This window comes from Anomalospiza imberbis, chromosome 18, assembly GCF_031753505.1.
Source record: "Anomalospiza imberbis isolate Cuckoo-Finch-1a 21T00152 chromosome 18, ASM3175350v1, whole genome shotgun sequence".
Lineage (NCBI taxonomy): Eukaryota > Metazoa > Chordata > Aves > Passeriformes > Viduidae > Anomalospiza > Anomalospiza imberbis.
This window is the reverse complement of record NC_089698.1, coordinates 11,886,134-11,907,363: the sequence shown is the minus strand read 5'-3', so window position 1 is coordinate 11,907,363 and position 21,230 is coordinate 11,886,134. Positions and strand designations below refer to the sequence as shown.

Here is a 21,230-nt window from a genome sequence, read left to right as displayed (position 1 = left end):
TCCCATGCAAATCTTTGCAATTCTTTTGTTTTTTAATAATGTGCAAGTGCCTTTTGATGCAGAGCTAAATGTTGTCTTCCGTTATGGGTGGAATCTGTTTGCAGAATGAGAATTCTGTGATACATCATGTTTCTGACTGCAGACCAGTAAAGAAAAATGCTCATATGTTCAAGTGAAGAGGGGAGAGATGGTGCCAGGCAGGACAAAGAGAATCTGTACCTTCACAGCCTGTGAAGAGCCCACCTTTATTGCATGAGACAAGATTTTTTTTTTTCTGTTATATATAGTTGCTTATTCATAAGCTCTAAACTGTGCAGCAGGATGTTTCTTTTCTGCAAATTGAGTTAGCATATGGATAAAGCTCTGTAGAAAAGCTTTCTAGGCCACTCATTTCTGATTTTTTGACTTGTTTATCATGATTCAGATACCTTCTTACAGTAACTGGATGCACATTTTCCTTCACATGTTTAAGACAGACAAAAATAGCATTAAGAAGTGAGTTGTACCCTCTTAGCTTTCTGAGCCTTTTACTTACTCCTGTATGCAGGTGTTTCAGAGGTCTTCTCCATCTTCCTTTTAACTTCCAGAAAGTTTTAAAAGAGAATTACTGAGCTGCATAGTAAACAATTGTCAAAGGCAGAACACCTCATTGCCATTGGCACCGTGAAGCTGTGCATAAATTCTGTAATTCTGTACCTGGTCATCATGCTTAGCAGTGAGAGCTCTGGCATTGGGATTGTCTGAGCTGGTTCAGGTCACTCACAGTGACACATCACCCTCCTTGTTCCTCTCCAGTGCTGAGGGGCTCAGTTTGGGTCACTCACAGTGACACATCACCCTCCTTGCCCTCCTCAGTGCTGAGGGGCTCAGTTTGGGTCACTCACACTGACACATCGCCCTCCTTGTCCCTCCTCAGTGCTGAGGGGCTCAGTTTGGGTCACTCACAGTGACACATCACCCTCCTTGTCCCTCCTCAGTGCTGAGGGGCTCAGTTTGGGTCACTCACAGTGACACATCACCCTCCTTGTCCCTCCTCAGTGCTGAGGGGCTCAGTTTGGATCACTCACAGTGACACATCACCCTCCTTGTCCCTCTCCAGTGCTGAGGGGCTCAGTTTGGGTCACTCACAGTGACACATCACCCTCCTTGTCCCTCCTCAGTGCTGAGGGGCTCAGTTTGGGTCACTCACACTGACACATCACCCTCCTTGTCCCTCTCCAGTGCTGAGGGGCTCAGTTTGGGTCACTCACAGTGACACATCACCCTCCTTGTCCCTCTCCAGTGCTGAGGGGCTCAGTTTGGGTCACTCACAGTGACACATCACCCTCCTTGTCCCTCTCCAGTGCTGAGGGGCTCTGTTTGGGTCACTCACAGTGACACATCACCCTCCTTGTCCCTCCTCAGTGCTGAGGGGCTCAGTTTGGGTCACTCACACTGACACATCACCCTCCTTGTCCTTCCTCAGTGCTGAGGGGCTCTGTTTGGGTCACTCACAGTGACACATCACCCTCCTTGTCCCTCCTCAGTGCTGAGGGGCTCAGTTTGGGTCACTCACACTGACACATCACCCTCCTTGTCCCTCTCCAGTGCTGAGGGGCTCAGTTTGGGTCACTCACAGTGACACATCACCCTCCTTGTCCCTCCTCAGTGCTGAGGGGCTCAGTTTGGGTCACTCACAGTGACACATCACCCTCCTTGTCCCTCCTCAGTGCTGAGGGGCTCAGTTTGGGTCACTCACACTGACACATCACCCTCCTTGTCCCTCCTCAGTGCTGAGGGGCTCAGTTTGGGTCAATCACACTGACACATCACCCTCCTTGTCCTTCCTCAGTGCTGAGGGGCTCAGTTTGGGTCACTCACAGTGACACATCACCCTCCTTGTCCCTCCTCAGTGCTGAGGGGCTCAGTTTGGGTGACAAGGCTTATGGATGGTGAACAGGGCTGCTGTGGGAGGGTGCTGGCACGGGGTAATGCCTGCTGCAGTACTGAGCCCTGTTTCCTGGTGCATTTTAAAATTCAGCAGTCATTTCTGCTCTCCAGAGTTGAGCACAGCTCTGTGCTGGTGATGGGGTGGCCTGCAGGGGCTGTGCCCAAATGCTGAGGCAGCAGTGACAGTGACATGCTGATGGCTCTGTCTGCCTGAGGAGGAACAGTGGGGAGCAGGGATTTTTGAAGTCAAGCCAGTAAACCTATTCCATTCAGGATAAGATTAATGTTAAAATGCTCTTAAGCATGGAATTAAGGCAAACAGACTTGGGATATTTTTTCTAACATCTGTGACAGATGTGTTTCAGTAATGACAGTGATTTAACAGTCCATGTGACTGACAGGACCTCGGTGGGATGCAGTAAAGGTCTTGGCAGTACAGATGAATACACAAGTTCTTTCTTCCCAATGACAACTTTCTGATAATAATTAGTATTTTTTTACTAATCTCTTTGAAAGTTAACAAGATTCTTCTTTTGACCTTTTTAAATCTCCTGTCCAAAGCTGCTCGTTTTCACCTTTTGACAGAGTAGGGGATGTAATCTGACACAGATTTGAAATGAAATGTCACGAGTTGAGGGCATTATGAGAAATGAGGTAAAAGAAACTTGCTTTCAAGTGCCATTTCTGAGATTTTTAGAGATACATGAAATATTTAACTTTACATCAAATTGAGATTTCAACTCATCAGGTTGTTTGAAATCTTCCTAAACTTAGGAACGATGCAATGAAGTAATAAAACAAAATATAATAATACCAAGGAGAAACATCTACTATCAGATCATATGTTTCATAGGAATATAGTTACAGTTATGCACAATTTAGTAGAACTTTCTCCCTAGTCTCTTCATTTCCGCTGCAGATAATAATTTTGGGACATTAATGCCCAGCTGTATTTTTATCTTAGCTTTTGAAGTAATAGGAAACTTTACAGGGAGGGACCTCAAAAGAATATTTAGTCCTTGATTTACCAATCTCTTACAACAAGGGACCACCCCAGCTTTTTGGAAAAGCTTGCCTTACTGCTATTGCTGGGTGGGGAAACTAAGAAAATAAGTAAACAAAATATAAAAACATAAAAATATAAAATATTTTTTTAAAACTTAAAAAATATAAAAATATTTTTAAAAACTTTAACTCTTAAATTACACTGGGTTGCATTAAATTGTGTCTAATTATGGCAGAAATTATTAAGAAGCACTGATGTTCTCCATGGATTTGTGTCATTCAGAAGGGCAGGTGTTGAGAGCAGTTGGGAATTTGGAATTAATTCTCGTGCCTCATGCACTGCAGTCTTTGGCACGTAGGTTAAGTAGCACTAATGACTGTCTGAACTGCACTCAGCTCTTACCAGAGAAAGGAAAAGCTTCATAGCACAACAAATGTAACATATCTGCTATATTTATATTTATATTATTTGTATTTATATTGTTTGTATTTATATTTATTTCTATATTTATATTTATTTCTATATTTATATTTATTTAAAATACCTGTATTTGGTAGCTAGGCTAGAAGAGAATAGTACTTTCACATATACTGAATATGGAATTTTTTTTTTTTTCTTTTTTGAAAACCAGAGTTAGGATGTGAATTGGTGCAGTTGCCAATAGTTCTGCATTGCATAGTGCAGTATTTAGGTATTGACAGAGCTTTTTATTATATTAAGGAACATCTTGGGTAACCTAACAAATGATGGCTATTTGTTTGCCTGTCTTCAAAAGCCCACAGTGACTCTAGGTTGGTTCACTGTGCTATTTTCTAACTGTATGTAGCAGTTAAGATAGAGATGAGGGGGAAAAAGTCAGTTTTCTTGCTGCAATTAAAACCTATTGCCTTTTGCACTGTACTTAATGAATATGAACAGCAATTATTGTATTTTTATTTTGGTTAATCATATGTATTTGGAAATTCTTCCTCATCTTTTTTAAGATAAGTCCAATTCTCCTGTTAATTTTCATGTCATCTCATTAATCTCTCATTTTTATCCTCTCCTCTGAATTAATTTTTCCCTATTTCAGTGTCTTTTTTAAAATGTGGATCCCAAATACAGACACCGTAATTAAGTTTAATTTTCATTAGTGCTCAGTAGAACAGGAAGACTCTTACATATTTTTTCTGTGAAGTTACTGATTACACATTCAAGAGTGCTGCTCTGCTGAGGTGTGTTTAGAGTAGCCTGACATTTTGGCCAGTTCTGGTTTGAGACACAAATTCATCACAAATTCACATGTGTCAGTGTGTGTGCTGGGATCCACTCACACACTTTCTGCTCCTGACTGTGTTACCTTTTACGTGCTTAGAGAAGGATTTATTAATTTATGCTCAGATAATTCTGTGGAAAATGAAGGCTGGCTGGCTCCCAGCTTTGACCTTTCATCCTTTGTAAAGATAAGTACTACACTTTTTTTTACATTTCCTGGGACTTTACCCATCCTCTGTGATTTCTGAGAAATTAATACTAATAATTGGTGGCTGCTGCTAATTTCTGCAAGACTCCAGGGTTTTCCATCTGGCTCACTTAGTTTGAAACTATCTGCTGCATTCAAGGAGTATCTAATAGAATAGCAAGTTGTCTCAATAGTCATCTTCCTCTGGTTTCCAGTGATTAAGGAGCCCAATGTTAATATAATTATTTTTTAAATAGAGTTAATGTATTGAAAGAAAAGGAGAATAAACCTCCCTACCTAGACCCACACTCATTTAAGCAGAAATTTCAAATTAAATTAGCCAGCTAATTGTAAGGAGGTGTTTACATTTGTTCCCATAAGGAAAAGCTCATGCATACATTTGAAATCTAATGTGTTGAATCATTGTCTATCTTTGCATGATGAAAAACTATAGTAATTTCCCAGTGATCTGATCTCACCCAGGCATATTGGTCTGGCACCTCTTGATTTACATTCTAATGCTTCATCTGTCATAACTCACGCATCAGAACTGACCTGCAGGCTTGTGGCAACATCTGGAAATTTGCAATTTTTTTCCCTAGATGAGTAATTCAGCCTCTTTGCCACAGATACAGAAACTTCTCTTAAAAAAATATCAAGGGAGCTCCTATAAATGGTTTTCCTGATGTCAACTGGGAGTTCAATAGTATTGATTTGTACCACAGAAAGTTATTAAAGCTTTATAAATGAGTCATTTAAAGCTTGACTGACCTCTCTTCAGAATCCTACTCTTCCCATTCTTTATAATTATATTCTTTCTGTATAAAACTTGTCATCATTAACCAGCTTATATAGCTTCCAATTAGGAAGCAAATACTGTTCCCCCATTCTTTTTCAAGATACAGTTTTATCAAGATCTGCTCACTGAAGGGGAAGATTTTCTTTGTGTGGTAGTGAAAAACCTACAGAGTGCATCAAATTTGGTTTAAATTCATTGGAATCCTAATAAGCAGAACCCAATCTGCAAGCTGAAGTTTTGCAGAGGGATTTATCTTGATAAAATAAATTCATAGGAGGCCCTTAGCTCTCTCCTGAACAAGTGCAATTCAGATGGAACAGAAGAAATTTAATTAAATTATCCGCTCATCTGAAAGCAAGGGCTTTTGCTTTGTTAATTTTCTTTCTTGATCTTATCAATAAAATTAGTGAATCAGAATGCAGTGGAACTACCTAGACAATGGATTTAACCCCCTCCTGGTTATGCCATTTCTTATAGAATCGTAAAGCGGTTTGGGTTGGAATGGACCTTTGAAGATCATCTAGTCCCAGACCCCTGCAATGAGCAAGGACACTTTTAACTAGATCACAGAATCAAGTATCAGTATCTTAAGAAGAAATTGGAAATAATTCTTGTGGACTCCAGATTTAAAGGGAATTCCCTGTACTGGAATTCCCTGTAATGGAATTCCCTGCACTGGAATTTTATATTGAACACTGAATTATGTTGGCACAATATGGATAAATGCCATTTTCCCATTTCAGTGGAATGTGCAGGCCTGTTTCTGTCAGAGAGACTAAGCTGTGTTCTTCAGTCATGCAGGGTTGCCTCTGATAACCCTTGATGTAAAGAACTTGGGTTATATGTGGCAGGTTTCAGACATGAGTGGGAGGTTTTCACTTGCCTGTTCTGAGGTGTGTTTTATCCCCCCGATAAAGTCACAATGCCTGTTCCTGTGCAGATTAACAGCTTAGTTGTGACTGTACTGTAGTCAGCAGCCACTGCTCCACTCTGTCAAGGTAAAGTCACTTCTCCCATTCTTCTGTGCTGCCCTGAAGTCCAGTTTCCCTGTCTGTGTCAGGCCTAGTTCTTGGATGTGTTGTTGATTTGCCATTTCAAATCACCTTTCAGAACGTTTGTTGAATAGCACCTTACACCTGCAGGATAGTTGGCATCAGAGATCACTCCTGTAAGTCTTTGCCTTCTAATTGTACCTTTTTTTCTTTCTTTCATGAGTAATTTACCAGTATTGTTCTTCGTGGTTTTCTCTTGTCAATTCAACTTTGCTTGTGTCAGGTTCAAAATTATACTGGGTGCTTTTCAAGGCAAATGGTGCAGTAAACCTGAGAGATTTTACAGGGCCATACTACCTGAAATACTGTGTTCCCAGTCTAAGTGCTCTTGAAAGTTGAGCTTTATTGCTTTTGAATCAAATTCCAGGATTATATTCTAAGAAGAAATGTGGTGAGAACCTTTTCTTGGTGGTGGTAAGAGAACCTATGTGGCAGTTATAAGAGTTTGCAGAGGTTTGTGTTGCTGTTACTAAGAGACAAGTAACAGCTTGAGGAGTATGAAGTGGTGCATTCCTTCTTTATCTCTTTTGCAGAGAGGAGTCAGGATAGCACTGGAGCAGTGCTGTCTGACTCCAGTTCCACACAGGACATGTTTAATGAGCCTGCCAGTTCTCAAGACAGCCTGAAGAAGACTTACACAGAGAAGAGGATTTCTACTACCTATGCTGACACACTGATGCTCAGCAAAGAGACCCTGGGATCTGCAGAGGAAAAGGGTATGCCTGATTTAATAGATAATGTCAGCTGCAATAGTCTCATTAAAATATTTCTCCTGGCTTGCAGATGCACTGAAATATGCTGCACTGTGACTAAGAATTTTAACTAGGTATCATTGCTGCCTGTATGTGTGCTTAAATTTGGAACTGTGCCTCACTTATGTGGCCACCAACCCAATTTGTTCTGTTAAATCTTGCAAAGAAAACCTAAACTCCTGTCTGCTAGCCCTTTGACTGACTTGCCTTCTTTTAGGTTATTATTTGCTTTTTCTTCAGTGTTTCATATTTTTAAATAATTTAAAGAGTAGTTATTTGAATATAGCCTCAAACAAGACTTTTTTACTTTTCCCAGGAATAGATGCCCTTTTTGTTCTGTCCCAGTAGCAGCTTAATATTCAGTACAGAGAAGAGCTTAAGTAGTAGAATTTAGATGCTTTATTCCATTATATACTTCATTCCAGTGGAGAACTAGAATTGCTCTCTACCAGATTTTTCCATATATAATAGTACTAAGTGTTCTGTATTCCACTGGAAAAATGGTTTCAAAATGCATTAGCTGGAATTTCCCTTTGTCTGATGTTTGTACAGTTGGATGTGGCAGCAGATAAAGAGGCTGGACTTCAACAGGGAAAGACAAACAAAACCAATGTGTAAATTTTGCCCACCTTTCCAGGCTGTGGCTTTTTGTGGGATGTTAATTCTTCTTTGCCAGTTCACACTTTCCCAGTTCCAGAAATCAGAGATCATGCTATGTGGAGAGTCCTGAATCACTTCCCAGATCTCACTAGGAACAAGTGCCAAGCATTTATCTCTTTGTTTGCACACTTAGATTACCTTGGTTTCTTGTTTTTAAAAATATTTTACTTCTGTCTTGCCTAATCTAGGGAAGCCTGTGGTGGTGCTTGCATTAACATGCTGAAATAGATGACAGTTCCTACTTTTGTGAAATACTACTTCCATAATCACTAAATCCAGTAGTCTTTTGGCTACTAGACTAAAATCATGGCTCTTTTTCAGGCTTGCAGTGAGCTGTGTTATTGTCATCATCTGTCTGTCAGAAAAAACTTCAAATACATTCTTAAGTTACTGGTGTTTGTTAGAACAGATGTTGTTTCCCATAAAGCTACCTGTACAGTAAAATTATAATGGATTATAGGCATCAGGCAAGCACATTTTGAAAAATGTGTGTTCTGTAAAACATATTAGACTCAAAAGTTCAGCCTTATGAGAGAAAAAGTTATGGAGCAGCTTTATATTTGAGGATGAAGTACATTTTAGTGTATCTCTACACTTTCTGCTGGGAGATAAGATCTAATGTAAGAGGCTCTTTATCCTAGCAAAGACAAAGACATGGTAAACTTCTGTGACTAAAGATCAAAGTTAAAGAAATTAATCTGCATGTAGCATGTGTGTTTCCAGCAGTAATGGTTAGCTAACAGGAAATGTGGAAGCTGCCTCTGTAACAAGATGATTTCTGAAGTAAGATTTGATATCCTTCAACAAAAGATGGGTCAATTGAATTATAAGTTACCAAGTTAATCACAAAAATATTTACATGGAACTGTAGGTCCTACATTATGCAGAAGACCAGGTGAGCTGCTGAGTCCGTTTTGAGTTCTGAGATTGTGTTCTTCTAGGCAGACTATTAAGAACAATACATTTCACTTGGGAGGGTGGCTTTAATTTTCTGTTCTTTCTTCTTTTCTTTGCAATAAAATGTTCCTGAATTTACTCTTTTATTTTGGCTTTTTTCCCTCCTTCTCCTCAATCTTCCAAGAGTATGTAAAATCCTGCATTGTGTAAGGCGTGCTGAATTCATAATATTGTTCAGGATAAAACCCAAATGAAGACAGTGGAGATACCAGGATAAAACCCAAATAAAGACAGTGGAGATACCAGGATAAAACCCAAATAAAGACAGTGGAGATACCAGGATAAAACCCAAATAAAGACAGTGGAGATACCAGGATAAAACCCAAATAAAGACAGTGGAGATACCAGGATAAAACCCAAATAAAGACAGTGGAGATACCAGGATAAAACCCAAATGAAGACAGTGGAGATACTAGGATAAAACCCAAATAAAGACAGTGGAGATACCAGGATAAAACCCAAATGAAGACAGTGGAGATACCCCTGTGTGGCTCTGTCAGTGAGCTGTAGATTACTTGTTCAGTGAACATTATGAATAGTCATAAATTTTTTTCAATATTTCTGTCTATGCTTTAATGAAGAAAAGGATTACCTTTTGTCATACTGAATTTTTGTCATTTTCTATATGTCTTTTGCCATTTGGAAATGGCAATTTCACTGTCACTTTCCTCTTCATGTTCCACCTGCAGGAAAGTCCGAAGAGCTGCTGGAGATCTCAGTATCCTACGATCCTGCTGAGCCCACTGGCCAGAAGCTGCTGGTGGATCCTCAGTGTGCTTCTGGCAATGCCCTCAAAGCTGCCATCCCCCCAGGCTCGCAGTGGGACTGCAAGAAGAAGGCTGACCCCTGTGGGGAGGATGCAGCTGAGTTTCCTCAGGGCCTCCCCGCAGACCTGGAGGAGCAGCGCAAGTTCCTGACGGAGCAGTGCATCTCCTCCTTCTGCCTGTGCCTCAGCCGCTTCCCCCAGCACTACAAGAGCCTCTACAGGCTGGCCTACCTGTACACCTACAGCAAAACACACAAGGTGAGCTCTGAGCCCCAGTGGGAGATGGATCTGTGCGGAGCTCTCAGTATGTATCCATGTGCAAACCTTGAGACAAGAAATGCTGACTCAGAAATGCCATGCAATAGGACAGACATTGTTGGGAGAGAAATGGAGCTAGAAACAAGTTTCAAAGATGGCCTTGCAAATAAGACTGGATACTTTGGAGAAATGGAACTATGAAAGTGCATTGTAGTGGGACCCACGAGGGGTAGTTTTAGATGATTGGCTTTAAGGCATCTACAGCGTGGTGTGGCTAAAGCTGATAGGCCAGGAAACACTTACAGTGTTTTGTAATTAGGAAATAATCAGCTTCTGATTGTGATGGTGTGAATTATAACACCTGTATTGTCTCACCCTTCTCATGAGACTGACAATGGAATAAAAGTTTTTAAAACGCCCCTCAGTTGCCCCATCTCTGGGTCAGGAAAAGAGCATTGTTTGACACCCCAGCAAACCAACTGTGCTGCCACTGGCACTGGTGCAGAAGCCCCAGTGCTAAAATACAGCTTGTTCAGTGCAGTTGGGAATGAAACTACACTTGGGGAAGTCTTCAGCTCCTAGATTGTCTGACTCGTGTGTGAGGTCAGTTAAGGAGAAAATTTCTTTCTTTATTACTGAACTAAGTCATTTTCTGTCATTCAGCAGAGAATTACATTTTAGTTATGTCACATAAATTAAGATGTTCTCATGAAAATGACAGCAATTATTTATTTTACTGAATAAGTGGACTGAAAAGTGACTTGGAAGCAGAAATTAATCAGTATTGTGTAAACACATCATGTGACACAGATAAACTTTCTGGGTCTTTGTTGGTAAAATGTGTCAGAATAGTACATTGACATTATCAGAGGTATTTTTCTATTTGTCATAATCAAGGTTTGAATTCACAGATTTTATATTTGGAAGTCTTGTATTAGATCATGTGCTGCTTTGCATGGCTTCCTGAGTTTTCTTCCCTACCAGTACTGAAGCTTACGTGAACAACAGGGAGGGGAAACAAATTGTACCCCTGGCCTGGAAGCAGCAAACATCACCCGTGTCACTGCAAAGTGAGCACATGCAAGTCTTGCCAACCTACTGGAAGGTGATGAATATTCCATTTGTCTGTAGAGTGATTATCCAGAAAAAGATCACCCTTTTTTATGGAGAGCTTGTTTTGAAAACATTCTTACGCTGTTTGTATGTAACAGTTGTTAATTTTTCCATGGAGCTAATCATGAATAGGAGCCATGGATTCCTGCAATCTGTCATTACTGTTGCTGACATGATTTTGTATCAACATTCAACAAAAAAAGCTGCCTGTTTTCAATTTATTGGTTCAAATAGCATGTCCTTGCCTGAGGAGCTACTTGCAAAATATTTTCTTTCTTTATTTTTCCCTGATGAAGCTTTCTCTTTTGCTTTTTATATCTCCCTCCTTATATAAATATCAACTCAGTGATGGATTTCTATGTGAAATACGCATTGTTATCTAAATCTGTTTCCTCTTGGAACTCAGAAAAACTGAATCCTGGCTGTTTGAGCCTAGTAGTTACCAGGCTGGCTTCAATGAGCATTTTTGGGTTTTACTGTCCTTTCTATTACTTCTGCATAATGCATAATGAACAGCCACTTGACACAGCAAAACCCAAAAAAATCTTCTTACTGCTATATGTGCACCACGTATTTTCACATGGGTTTTACATTTTCTTTCTTCCTTGGCTCATTCAGGTTCTTTTGTAGAGCAATGTCCAATGTCTGTGTTTTAATGGCACATGACTGTGTCTTTAGTGGAAATTATATTCCTGCACAAACTTAAAACACAAAATGGATCTATGCATTGTCAGCAGTAACTGCAGTAAGAATTGTGCTTACATTTACTCATGATAAGCCTGATTTTAAAAAATGAGATAAATTACATCGGCTTGTGCTGTTGGAGGGCAGAGTGGGAAATTTTAGAAAGCTGAGATTAATTTTTAAATGTGTATAACCACCTTGGAAAATTCAGCATTTACATTCCAACGCCAGGAATTTGCATGAAGAATTTAGACTGATGGCCAAAATTCATGGTTGGCTGGGAAAAGGAGAGGATTGGCAGGTCTCCATAGTGCTCAGAAAAACAAGTTTTCCATATGCAATCTGTTTTCTCCCATTTCACAGTTTTCCTGGTTTTGCTGTTGTGAGATTAGTGAAGAGAGTTGAGTGATTTTTAAACATCTTTTCAAACTCTTTGAACATTTTGTTTGGCTACATGTTCTGTTGGGGTTTTTTTCCCCCTGCAAAATCCAGCTTAATATTTAGAGTCTATTTTTCTTTGTTTTAGTCTGTTATCAGAAGAAATTTATACATAGCTGTTTTTAGTTGGAGTAAATGTGCAGGGAAATACAGATGAATTTTCAGAAGTTACTTCATTGCCAGTTTGGGCAGTAGTTTCAGTTTCCCATCAATATTGTCTTGAAGTAAAGTCTTCATCCTTTGTGAGTTTTACCTCCAAAATGAATGTTGGCAGTTTGGAAGGAGAAGTCAGGACTTGGCAGGATACTGTTTGTCAGTGTAAGTTTGTGAAAAGTATTCACCTTATGGATCAGAATGTGGAACTGGTCTGATAATCTGTAACCAGCAGTTTGTCAGGAAAGAAAAATACTTACTTTTTGTAATGTTTTTTTAAAATCTCAAAATAAAAAGTGCTCTGTAAATCCTGGAAGAATCTGCTCATAAAGACTGTGTGAGTTTTGAAGTTTGTATATTCTATAATGTCTGTTATTAGCAGTGCCCTTAATGGGGAAGTGAATGTTGGGTGTGACAGGTTGGTCAAACCAGGCATAATACATGCATGTAAAAATTACAAGATTATATGTTTGTAGGCTTAATATATACTTGGAGACAGACATAACCTGGAAGCATGATGGATGTAACCACTTCAAGTAGAAACAGTTTGATAATAACAGTTCATTTAAAAGGCCACCCTTCAAATCAGTAGTCTTTTTATTTTTCTTTTATTTGATGGAGGAGTAGGAGAAGGTTTTTGAGACAAAGCCTTCTAATGGACTGTAAATAAATCAGGGGGAAAGGATTAAAGTATACTGGTGTGTTTTGTTCACCTCTCAGAAACAATTTGTGGATCCTTCCAGTTTAGGTAAAGGTGCTTCTGACACCATTGAGTTAAGGGGTATCCATCCCAGGTGATTCAGTTCCACTTGGTTGACCCTAAGAGATTTTCCTTTTCTACTTCAGCTTTTTTGCAAGTTACTGTACCCTGTCAGTCATCTTGTCTTTGAATCTTGGGGTGATAAAGATGTGGGAGGCAACAGCTGAACTGGAAAGAGTATTTCATAATTGCCCTGAGTCAGACAGCCAAATCCAGCATTTCAGGCTGGCAAGCAGTGTGCCGAGAAGAATAAATCCTTTTTGCTGTGTCCTGGATCCCTTCACCCACTCCTAATAACTTCAGGTGGAAACCAAGCAGAGCAGACTCTGTGAAATCTAATGAGTTGAGACCTGCTCAGGCATATTTACTGGGAATAAGTGATCATGCTGATTTAAGGAGAAGGGTAGTGGAAAATCTGTAACTATGTCTTTTATTCCTATTAGCTTTGATTGTGTGAAGTTACCGTGTAATTGCCCCATTTGTCTGAATGATCTTTTCTCCTCCTAGCTGGGTTACTGCCATCATCTTGTTCAATAAAAGCCTGTGAATTATGTGTACCAAACACATGCCTGTGGATGGTCAGTGTAATGTGCATAGCACATCCCAGCACCAGAGCATGATGCAACAATTAATGATACAGTTAATGATCTCCTAACCTTTTCCTTGGAAAGCTTCCATTCGAGAATACACCCACAGCTAACTTTTCTTTAGACTGGAATTTTAGATTTAAGCTTTGTGGTGGGATGGTAACTTTCTTAAGGATTTTGTTTTCCTTGAATTTTTATGTGATAGTTTTAACTGTAAGATTCAGATTAGGCAAGTTTTACTTCATTTTCACACTTGAATTTACTTAAACTTCTGATGACTATGATTAGCACAAAAATAAAGCATTTTCTCTGCCTGCCTCTTGGATGTTCCAATAAGCTTATTTTTGTTGGATTCTGATTTTATTCAAAACAAGATGACTTTCATGGAAGACGAGATTTTTGTAGGTTCTCTTGTGTTGTATTTTCTTCTGTATGGATTCCCAAGCATTTTTCAGGATTAGGTTAACAGGATTACAGAAATACATATTACTAAAGAAGTTATGTAGAGGAAAGTTAGTATGCAGCTGAGTTTACACCCTCTGCTTTCTTCAGTCTTAATTAAATTTGGCACTCAGTGATAATAATTAAATTTACTGATATCCATGACCAGCCAGAAAGTACCTCGTGATGTTTATGAGTGAATATGTATTTGTTCCATACCAAAACAAAGCTGTCCAAATCCCCTTGATTATGCTGCACTATAATCATGAATGTCCTGTGTAAGTACCTCTGTGAGCTCTTGGAATGAGGGATTTTTGACACCCGTAAATATCTGGTTATTATTGCCAGTGCTTAGCTCTCCTGCACATGAATCCATAATCAGCATTTTGCTAGAGGGGATGCTGCAGTTCTGGTGAGACATTGGAGATTTCTGCATGATTACTGTCATTAGCACAAAGGCACTGATGATTGAGCAGAGCTTTCACTGTTTCACCAGGGTCTTATAGACAAAAATAATCTGGAACACAGCAGAAGAACTTTTCTAATAACCCCCCCACCCCAACATACAAACATATACACAAAAGAAAGGATATTACAGCTGGAATATCCTTCTTGGATGGACATGATTTAATCACATTTATGACTCACAGAAGTGTATTTCCAGTCCACAGAACACAAGCCAGAGTGCAACGTTCTTATTTCTCTCTATGAACCAAACATCTTCCTGTTTATTTCATATCCTCTCTTACGAAGTTTTCTGTACAGAAGCTGGCCAAATGCAACTCAAATGCCACTTTTGAACCCTGAAATAAAAAAAAAAAAAAAAGAAGTAAAGCAAAGCTTCCATCAGTGAAATCTCACAATTAATAATTGTCCCATCTGTTGGTAGCGTTCTGCCTGCAGCCAGCAGCTGTCCCTAGTTCTCAGCTACAAAAGAGAGCTTCATGCATTGAACTCTCAGAGGGATAGTGCTTTTACCAATTTTTGGTTGTTATCTATCATTTAGTCTCCTGCTTATAATTTCTTAATTCATTGAGCACTATTATCCAAGTTTGATGACAGTCGTGGAATTTCCAGGGAGGTAAAGTCATCGTACGTGGAGGGCAATGGCTTGGTAGGGCCAAAGGCTCTGAATTCACCACCCCACTAAAAGAAGGCTGCAGTTTAAGCCTGAGGGTCGAGGCCTCAGCTCTGGCAGGTATTCCCTGCACGTGGTTGGCCCGAGGGAAGAGCTGGGAATGCTTCCAGAGAGCGTGTGGGGAGAATGAAGCAGCAAGTATGTGGAAAACGAGAAAAGACACTTCAGGTTAATAAATAAAAGTGTGCTTTGTTTTGTACTTTTACCTGTGGTGGCATTTGCATCCCTTGCCTCCATCTCACCTGGCTGTTGTTGTCCACAGAACCTGCAGTGGGCACGGGACGTGCTGCTGGGCAGCGGGGTGCCCTGGCAGCAGCTGAAGCACATGCCTGCACAGGGCCTCTTCTGCGAGAGGAACAAGACCAATTTCTTCAATGTAAGTTTACACAGCTGATAAACACAGTGCACTTGTGTTCTCAGCCAGCCCTGAGACACCTGTTTCTCATTGGAAACGTCTGCAAAGGGATGGGGATGTGAAATTCCACACAGGCACGTTAAACAAGCCATGAGCAAGTAAAGGAAAGGAGAATTACAGAGATATTTACTGGGTGAATGTCTCTCTTGAAGGGTTATTTCTGGTGAGCTTGAAAAGATGGGGAGAGAAGCACCAACATTTTTTCAGTTATGCATCGTTTTTCATATACTTGATGGCCGAGTCCTCTTTAAAAATTCTAATTTTGTTCATCCTAATTATCCTCTTGTTTATTGTTTCTCAACTCAACCTGCAGTTCTCATGATGAAAAATAGTGCTATCTGCTCTGAGAACTCTGCTGAGTTGGAAGGAGCTTTCCTGTGCTCTGCTCTCTGCAGCATGGCTCAGCAGAAGGAGTCTCCCAGCCCCACAGAGAGGCAGCAGCACTGTCACAGAGACTGTTCCTGTGTCTGTGATCACTTGCACAGGGTGCCCATGCCTCTCACTGACATGGGACACAGAACGCTCCTGAGACTCACATGGGCATTTATCCATCAGTTCCCTGCTGGGATTGCCACTTACACGCTGCTCTTGTGTTTGGTATCTCTGGCTTTTCTGTGCTATGTCCCAGGGTTTTTGCCTTTTGTTCTTTTGTGATAGGGTTCTTTAGCAGTTCTGGTTTGCAGTGTGTGGTGAGAGCCTGGAGATGCTCTGCTTGTCATTCTGGGCTGAGTACAGTCCACATCTGTTATGTGGTTGCCTGTGATGGCAGTGACAAAATTTTGTGTCTCTGCTTTCCCATCCAGTGCTTCTGTTTTAATATTGGAATTGTGAAATTTATTTCAGCTTTATATCTGTTAACACCAATCTTCATTTTTGATGTATGTTGTGTTAATTAGCACCTCTCTGCAAACCTCTTTTAAGTACGAGGTAAGTGCTCATCTCTGATTATAATCCCTCAGATGGGTTAAACAACTAAGGAATATTGACAATGGTTCAACACTGATTCATGGGTCAGTCTGCAAAAAGGGTTTCTATATCATTACATTCTTCTGGAGAGAAGTTTTGATTAACAAGTGCTGTCAGCCAGCAGCTAAATACCATGCACCCATATGATCACTCCCCTCCTGTACCCTCCATGGGATGGGGAGGAGAATCGGAGAAAAGGTAAAGCCCATGGACTAAGATCAGTTTAAAAACTGAAATAAAAATATTGTAATAATAGTAATGAAAGGGAGGTAAGAAATAGAGAGAAATAAAATCCAAGAAAAACAAGTGATGCACAATCCAGCTGCTCAGTGCCTGCTGACTGATGTACCAGTTCCCCAGCAGCAATCCGCCCCTCCCTGCCAGCTCCCCCAGTTTCTATACTGCTTTATATACATACCTCTGTTCCACCCTCTGGCCAGTTCCAGTCAGCTTTCCTGGCCATGCTCCCTCCCAGCTCCTTGTGCACTTCCTCGCTGGCAGAGCCTGGGAAACTGATTTAGAGTAAGCACTGCTTAGCAACAACTACAACATCAGTGTGTTATCAACATTATTCTCACACTGAATCCAAACCAGCGCTGTACCAGCTACTAGGAATAGAATTAACTCTCTCCCAGCTGAAACCAGGGCACAGCTGATGGGGCAGACTAAACAGTGGGGACCTGATTGATGGCTACACAGCTGATTTCCCTGCACTGTCTGCCAGTTTTCCCTACAAAAATCCTGCTGTGATTAGCCCCTGACACAGCTGAATGCTTGGACTCAGATTCACATAGCACAAAGTATTCTTGTGGAAATTAATGGAATTATTCAACATGCTTCAAGCCAAGTGTGAACTTTGCACGATCAAGGCTGACTTGTTCATCACTGCAGGGTTAAGTGTCAGAAGTATTCTGTTTTAGTGTATGAGGAAGATGAGCAGTAGGGAACTGAGAGGTGTGTATAAGGGAGTGTTTCTACTTGAAAATGTGAATTACCACATTAAGAGAGATCAGTGGTTGACCTAAATTGTGTCTAATTTTTGAATGCTAATGCTAGCTAATTTAATTTAAAGAGATTCCACTATATTCCTAGGTGGAATTTTCTAGCATTATTTCAGAAAGTAATTATTTCTTACTCTGCATACTAATATTTTTATACTCTGAAGGATGAAAAGTACTAGTATAGATACTTGACAGCAGTATAATAGTGTTTTTTATAAATCAACAAAAACTTAATTCCTATAATTGATTTATTTAATTAGAAATTGGATGCACTATGAAAAAAGAGCCTTCAACAAAAGGTATATTCTGGCCCAGTGCAATATATTGGGAACACGGGTAGAAAAAATAGAAGGTATTTGTAAATTATATTCTCAGTTTGAACTTGGGTCTGTCAGCATACAAAGGTAGTGTTAGTCTGGAGTCCTCCATGTAGACCGCTGTCTCCAGGCTCTAAAAGTTCTGGTTTGGGGATGAACTCCAGTGCCTCAGCAGTGGGGACATCTTGACTTATTCTGCGTGCATGTAGGTTAATCTTCCTGGTAACAGGCACGAGTTTAGCATGGTGAAATATTTTGGTGGTCTCATTTTCTACCCAGCAATATTTTCAAAATCCTCTTCAAGTAGCATTGTGTAAAGCATGTGGCATTAATCCAGAACAGATGACACAGACATAGCACAGTGAGAAAATCCAGATCTGAGAGGGAAAGGGCTACAAGTGCCCATGACAAAAAGCTGGTGGTGTCAGCTGACATTCCAGAATTGGACAAACCTAAATCTGTGAACAACTTGGAAAACAACCTCTCAGCTCTGCACTGACTTTGCCTGGGTTAAACCACAACTATTCTGTTCCCATGCAAAGCTCCCAGGCAGGCAGTGGGGAAGAGACTGAGCTGCACCATCTGGGTCAGAGCTCTGGTGTGTCATCCCCTGTGCAGATGGTGCTGCAGCCCACTGTCCCAGCTCCTGTCTTCACATACAGGCTCGGTGATAAAACACAAATTCTAGCACTCTACAAAAGTAGTCTCATCTAATCTTAGAAATTAAATGGCCAACCTTAAGATTTTCTAAGCCTATTAATGTCCCCCAGGGTTATTTCCAATAGAAACCTTTTGCCCAAAGTGTTTATTTGCTTCCATAAAATGCCTTTGGTTTTCTGTTTTGAGAACTCTTCAGCCTTCATGATACAAAAGAGTTAAATGAATGTCTCAGTGGCTTTCTGTAGATACTTTACTACTGGAATACCTTTTTCTTCTGCAGCAAGTAGCACTGGTGTTTTTAATCTCTTGTAGAGAAGATTTAGGGTTGTTGAAATTACAGCTGACTCAATTTTACAAGTACAAACAGCAGAGTGCAAGAGAGAAAACTAGCAGCTCCTCCTAGACATTTTATAAATCATGCATACTCCTAGTAGAATTATTTATGAAATGTTTATGACAGCACTGTATGAAAAGAAATAAACCTGGGTAAAGCTGTCTCTTGTTAAATTTTACTGCAGAACTGCTGGTCTGGATCTGTGTGTCACGGGCTGTTGTATAATTTGTTAGCTGTCACTCACCTGCAACTTAAATGAGAAAAAAAGGCATGTTCAGTTAGCCCTGACTTCTTCTCATTTGACATATTAGAATAATGTCAGGATGCTCAGAACTTCCCTTTTTCAGTTCTAAGAAAAAATAGTGTTACTGCATTATTGTACCTGTTTGTTTCCCAAGCAGTAAAGAAAGGCCCTGATTTTCTGTAAGCGGAGGTTTTTGCATGTTCATGGCTTTGTTAGTGAGGGCAATCATATGAATGAATATTGCTCTTAGATTTTAAGGAGTTTCAGCTGTGTTCCTATAAATTACTGTCAAATCTGGTGGTTTTGACCATTTGTCTCTTGCATGTACAGGTACATTCCAGCTTTTCTCCTCTTCTTCTTCTTAGTGCGAGCGTAAATACATACAGAGATTTTTTTTTAGGATGGCTGCAGGATGGTTTCTATAGTAACTAAATTAGAAATTATTTCAGCAGGAGAAAAAAAAATCCCAATATATTGCTTTATATAGTAGGGCACTTTCTTATATATATCCAGATTTTGTGGTACTATTAATAAAACAAAGTTAAACTTTGTCCACAGATGATGGGAATTGATCAGGCTGTGGGTAGGTGGGGATTGTGGAAGAAGCATTTTGGTGGTTGAACTCCACGTACCAGCAAGTTCTCCATATGGTTTAATATACACTATTTGTATTTTCCTGGCACATCTTCTGTGGTAATAATAATCTGTTGTAATGAGATCTTCATGTCCATCTTTAGTAACTGTTCCCCACAGACAAAAGCTGTGCATGCACACCATATACTACAGTGTTGACACTGCTGTGCATGAAGTCTTGCTGCAAACTGTTATGGATAATTGTTCTATTTTTAATTCCAAAAGCAATGCAGTGTGTTTATTCTCTGCTCTGTGTGTAAAGCCCTTCATTCTGTGGTCTGGGCAAGCAGGGTCAAATCAAGGTGGGAGCATCCACTGAGTGCCTGAAGCTGCAGACAGCAGCGAGTTCCCTTCCCTTTATTTTGCCTTTGTTCATGCCAAGTGTGACTGGGCAGTGGCAGGAGGCTCTGCTGAGCTCTGGACACTGAGTAGTTGAGGTCTAAAGCTGGTGCTGCAAGTTTCTAAAGGTAGTTCTTATTACACAGCATGGTGTCACCCAGGGGGAGCTTTCTCTGGCACTCTCTGTGTAGCACCTTCTTCCCTTAGTTGTGTTCCAGGAAGGCTGGTTCTGAAAAGGAGAGCAGGGTGCTGTTTTGGGATTCTGTGTGACCAGAGCCATTCAGGTGAATTTGAGATGCAGAAAATAAGTCTCTTATGAAGTCCCCAATATAGGGCACAAACAGGCAACATGCCTCAGCTCTCCTGGAAGTTGGGCAGTTCTGTCAAAGAGATTTCATTTTATGCCTCAATTGTTTTTATTTATTCCCATAGATGTACATTACTGGTCACTGTCAAAAATATGGCATTGAGTGAATATATAGGATTTTCTTTTGATACAATCCAGCTGTTGTTTGTTTCTCTTCCATTTCCTGAAGTGCAGCCTCAGCATTAATGATTCTCATGCCTTTGATTAAAATTAAAGATTTGCTACAGAATTTAATGTCTCTGTTCGAGACAACTGGCTATCTGTCATCCAAAGGAAGAGGGAAATCCATTAGCAGTGCTCTGAACCTGTGTTAGGTGTGTGTTCTGCCCAGTCTGAGTTTGCTACCAAGGTTGGCTTGAAGAACCCCCAAGCAGCACTCAGTGCCAAGGGGCAGCTCTTCAAGGCTGCTTGAGACAACCTGACTGGAACCTAAGGTTCAGTATTTCCTGCCATGTACTCGAAAACTTGAAACTGGAGGAACAGCAGACTAAAACCACTTTTGTAGAAATCTTACCACTCTGCTTTCCTTCCTGTCCTTGGCTGGTGAGAGATCTGAGTTACTCTCCTCCTGCTCATAGCTGATGTGTCTCTTTTTGGTTGGCAAATGTGCTTCCAGCACCTAGACATCTGCTATGTGGAACATGAGCCTTCCGACCAAACTACTGCCATTTAAATCAGACTGGGGGGAAGTGGAAAAAACTTGAAGAAACTTATTGTGCCTCCATTGAGTTGAGATTGTGCCCTCAGCATGGTGAGAGGTGGTGTTTAGTCATGTATTGAGGCTCTAAGAAAATTAATGATTATGTTTTAGTTTGATCATGATTGCTTCTGAAAAACCAGTTGGTCTTTTTAGTGCTCCTAATGCTTTATTTGAAAATGAGTAAGAGGGGTTGCCAACTCAAAAAGAAAAAAAAAGGAAGAAATCACAAGAGACATCCCAGAAATCACAAGGGTTTAGTTATTCCGTTTTGCCGTTCTTACTTCTGAGGGTTTTGGATGCCATTTTTATGCAGCCGCAAG

General features: G+C 40.3%; 1 protein-coding gene and 1 long non-coding RNA gene across 4 annotated transcripts in view; one reads left to right on the top strand and one right to left on the bottom strand.

The window, feature by feature from the left end:
• Nucleotides 1-21,230, top strand: part of CABIN1 (calcineurin binding protein 1) — a 109,824-nt gene that overhangs the window by 34,061 nt on the left and 54,533 nt on the right. For all 3 annotated transcript variants that reach the window (XM_068209097.1, XM_068209095.1, XM_068209096.1), the window contains exons 28-30: nucleotides 6,761-6,943; nucleotides 9,286-9,620; nucleotides 15,197-15,310. In XM_068209097.1, the coding sequence (XP_068065198.1) occupies nucleotides 6,761-6,943; nucleotides 9,286-9,620; nucleotides 15,197-15,310 (632 nt within the window). The remainder of the gene's footprint in view (nucleotides 1-6,760; nucleotides 6,944-9,285; nucleotides 9,621-15,196; nucleotides 15,311-21,230) is intronic.
• On the bottom strand, nucleotides 14,000-15,072 carry LOC137484896 (uncharacterized). Its single transcript, XR_011005097.1, has 2 exons — nucleotides 14,893-15,072; nucleotides 14,000-14,599 (listed from the first exon to the last, which is right to left on the bottom strand). It is a non-coding gene; the product is annotated as an uncharacterized lncRNA (long non-coding RNA).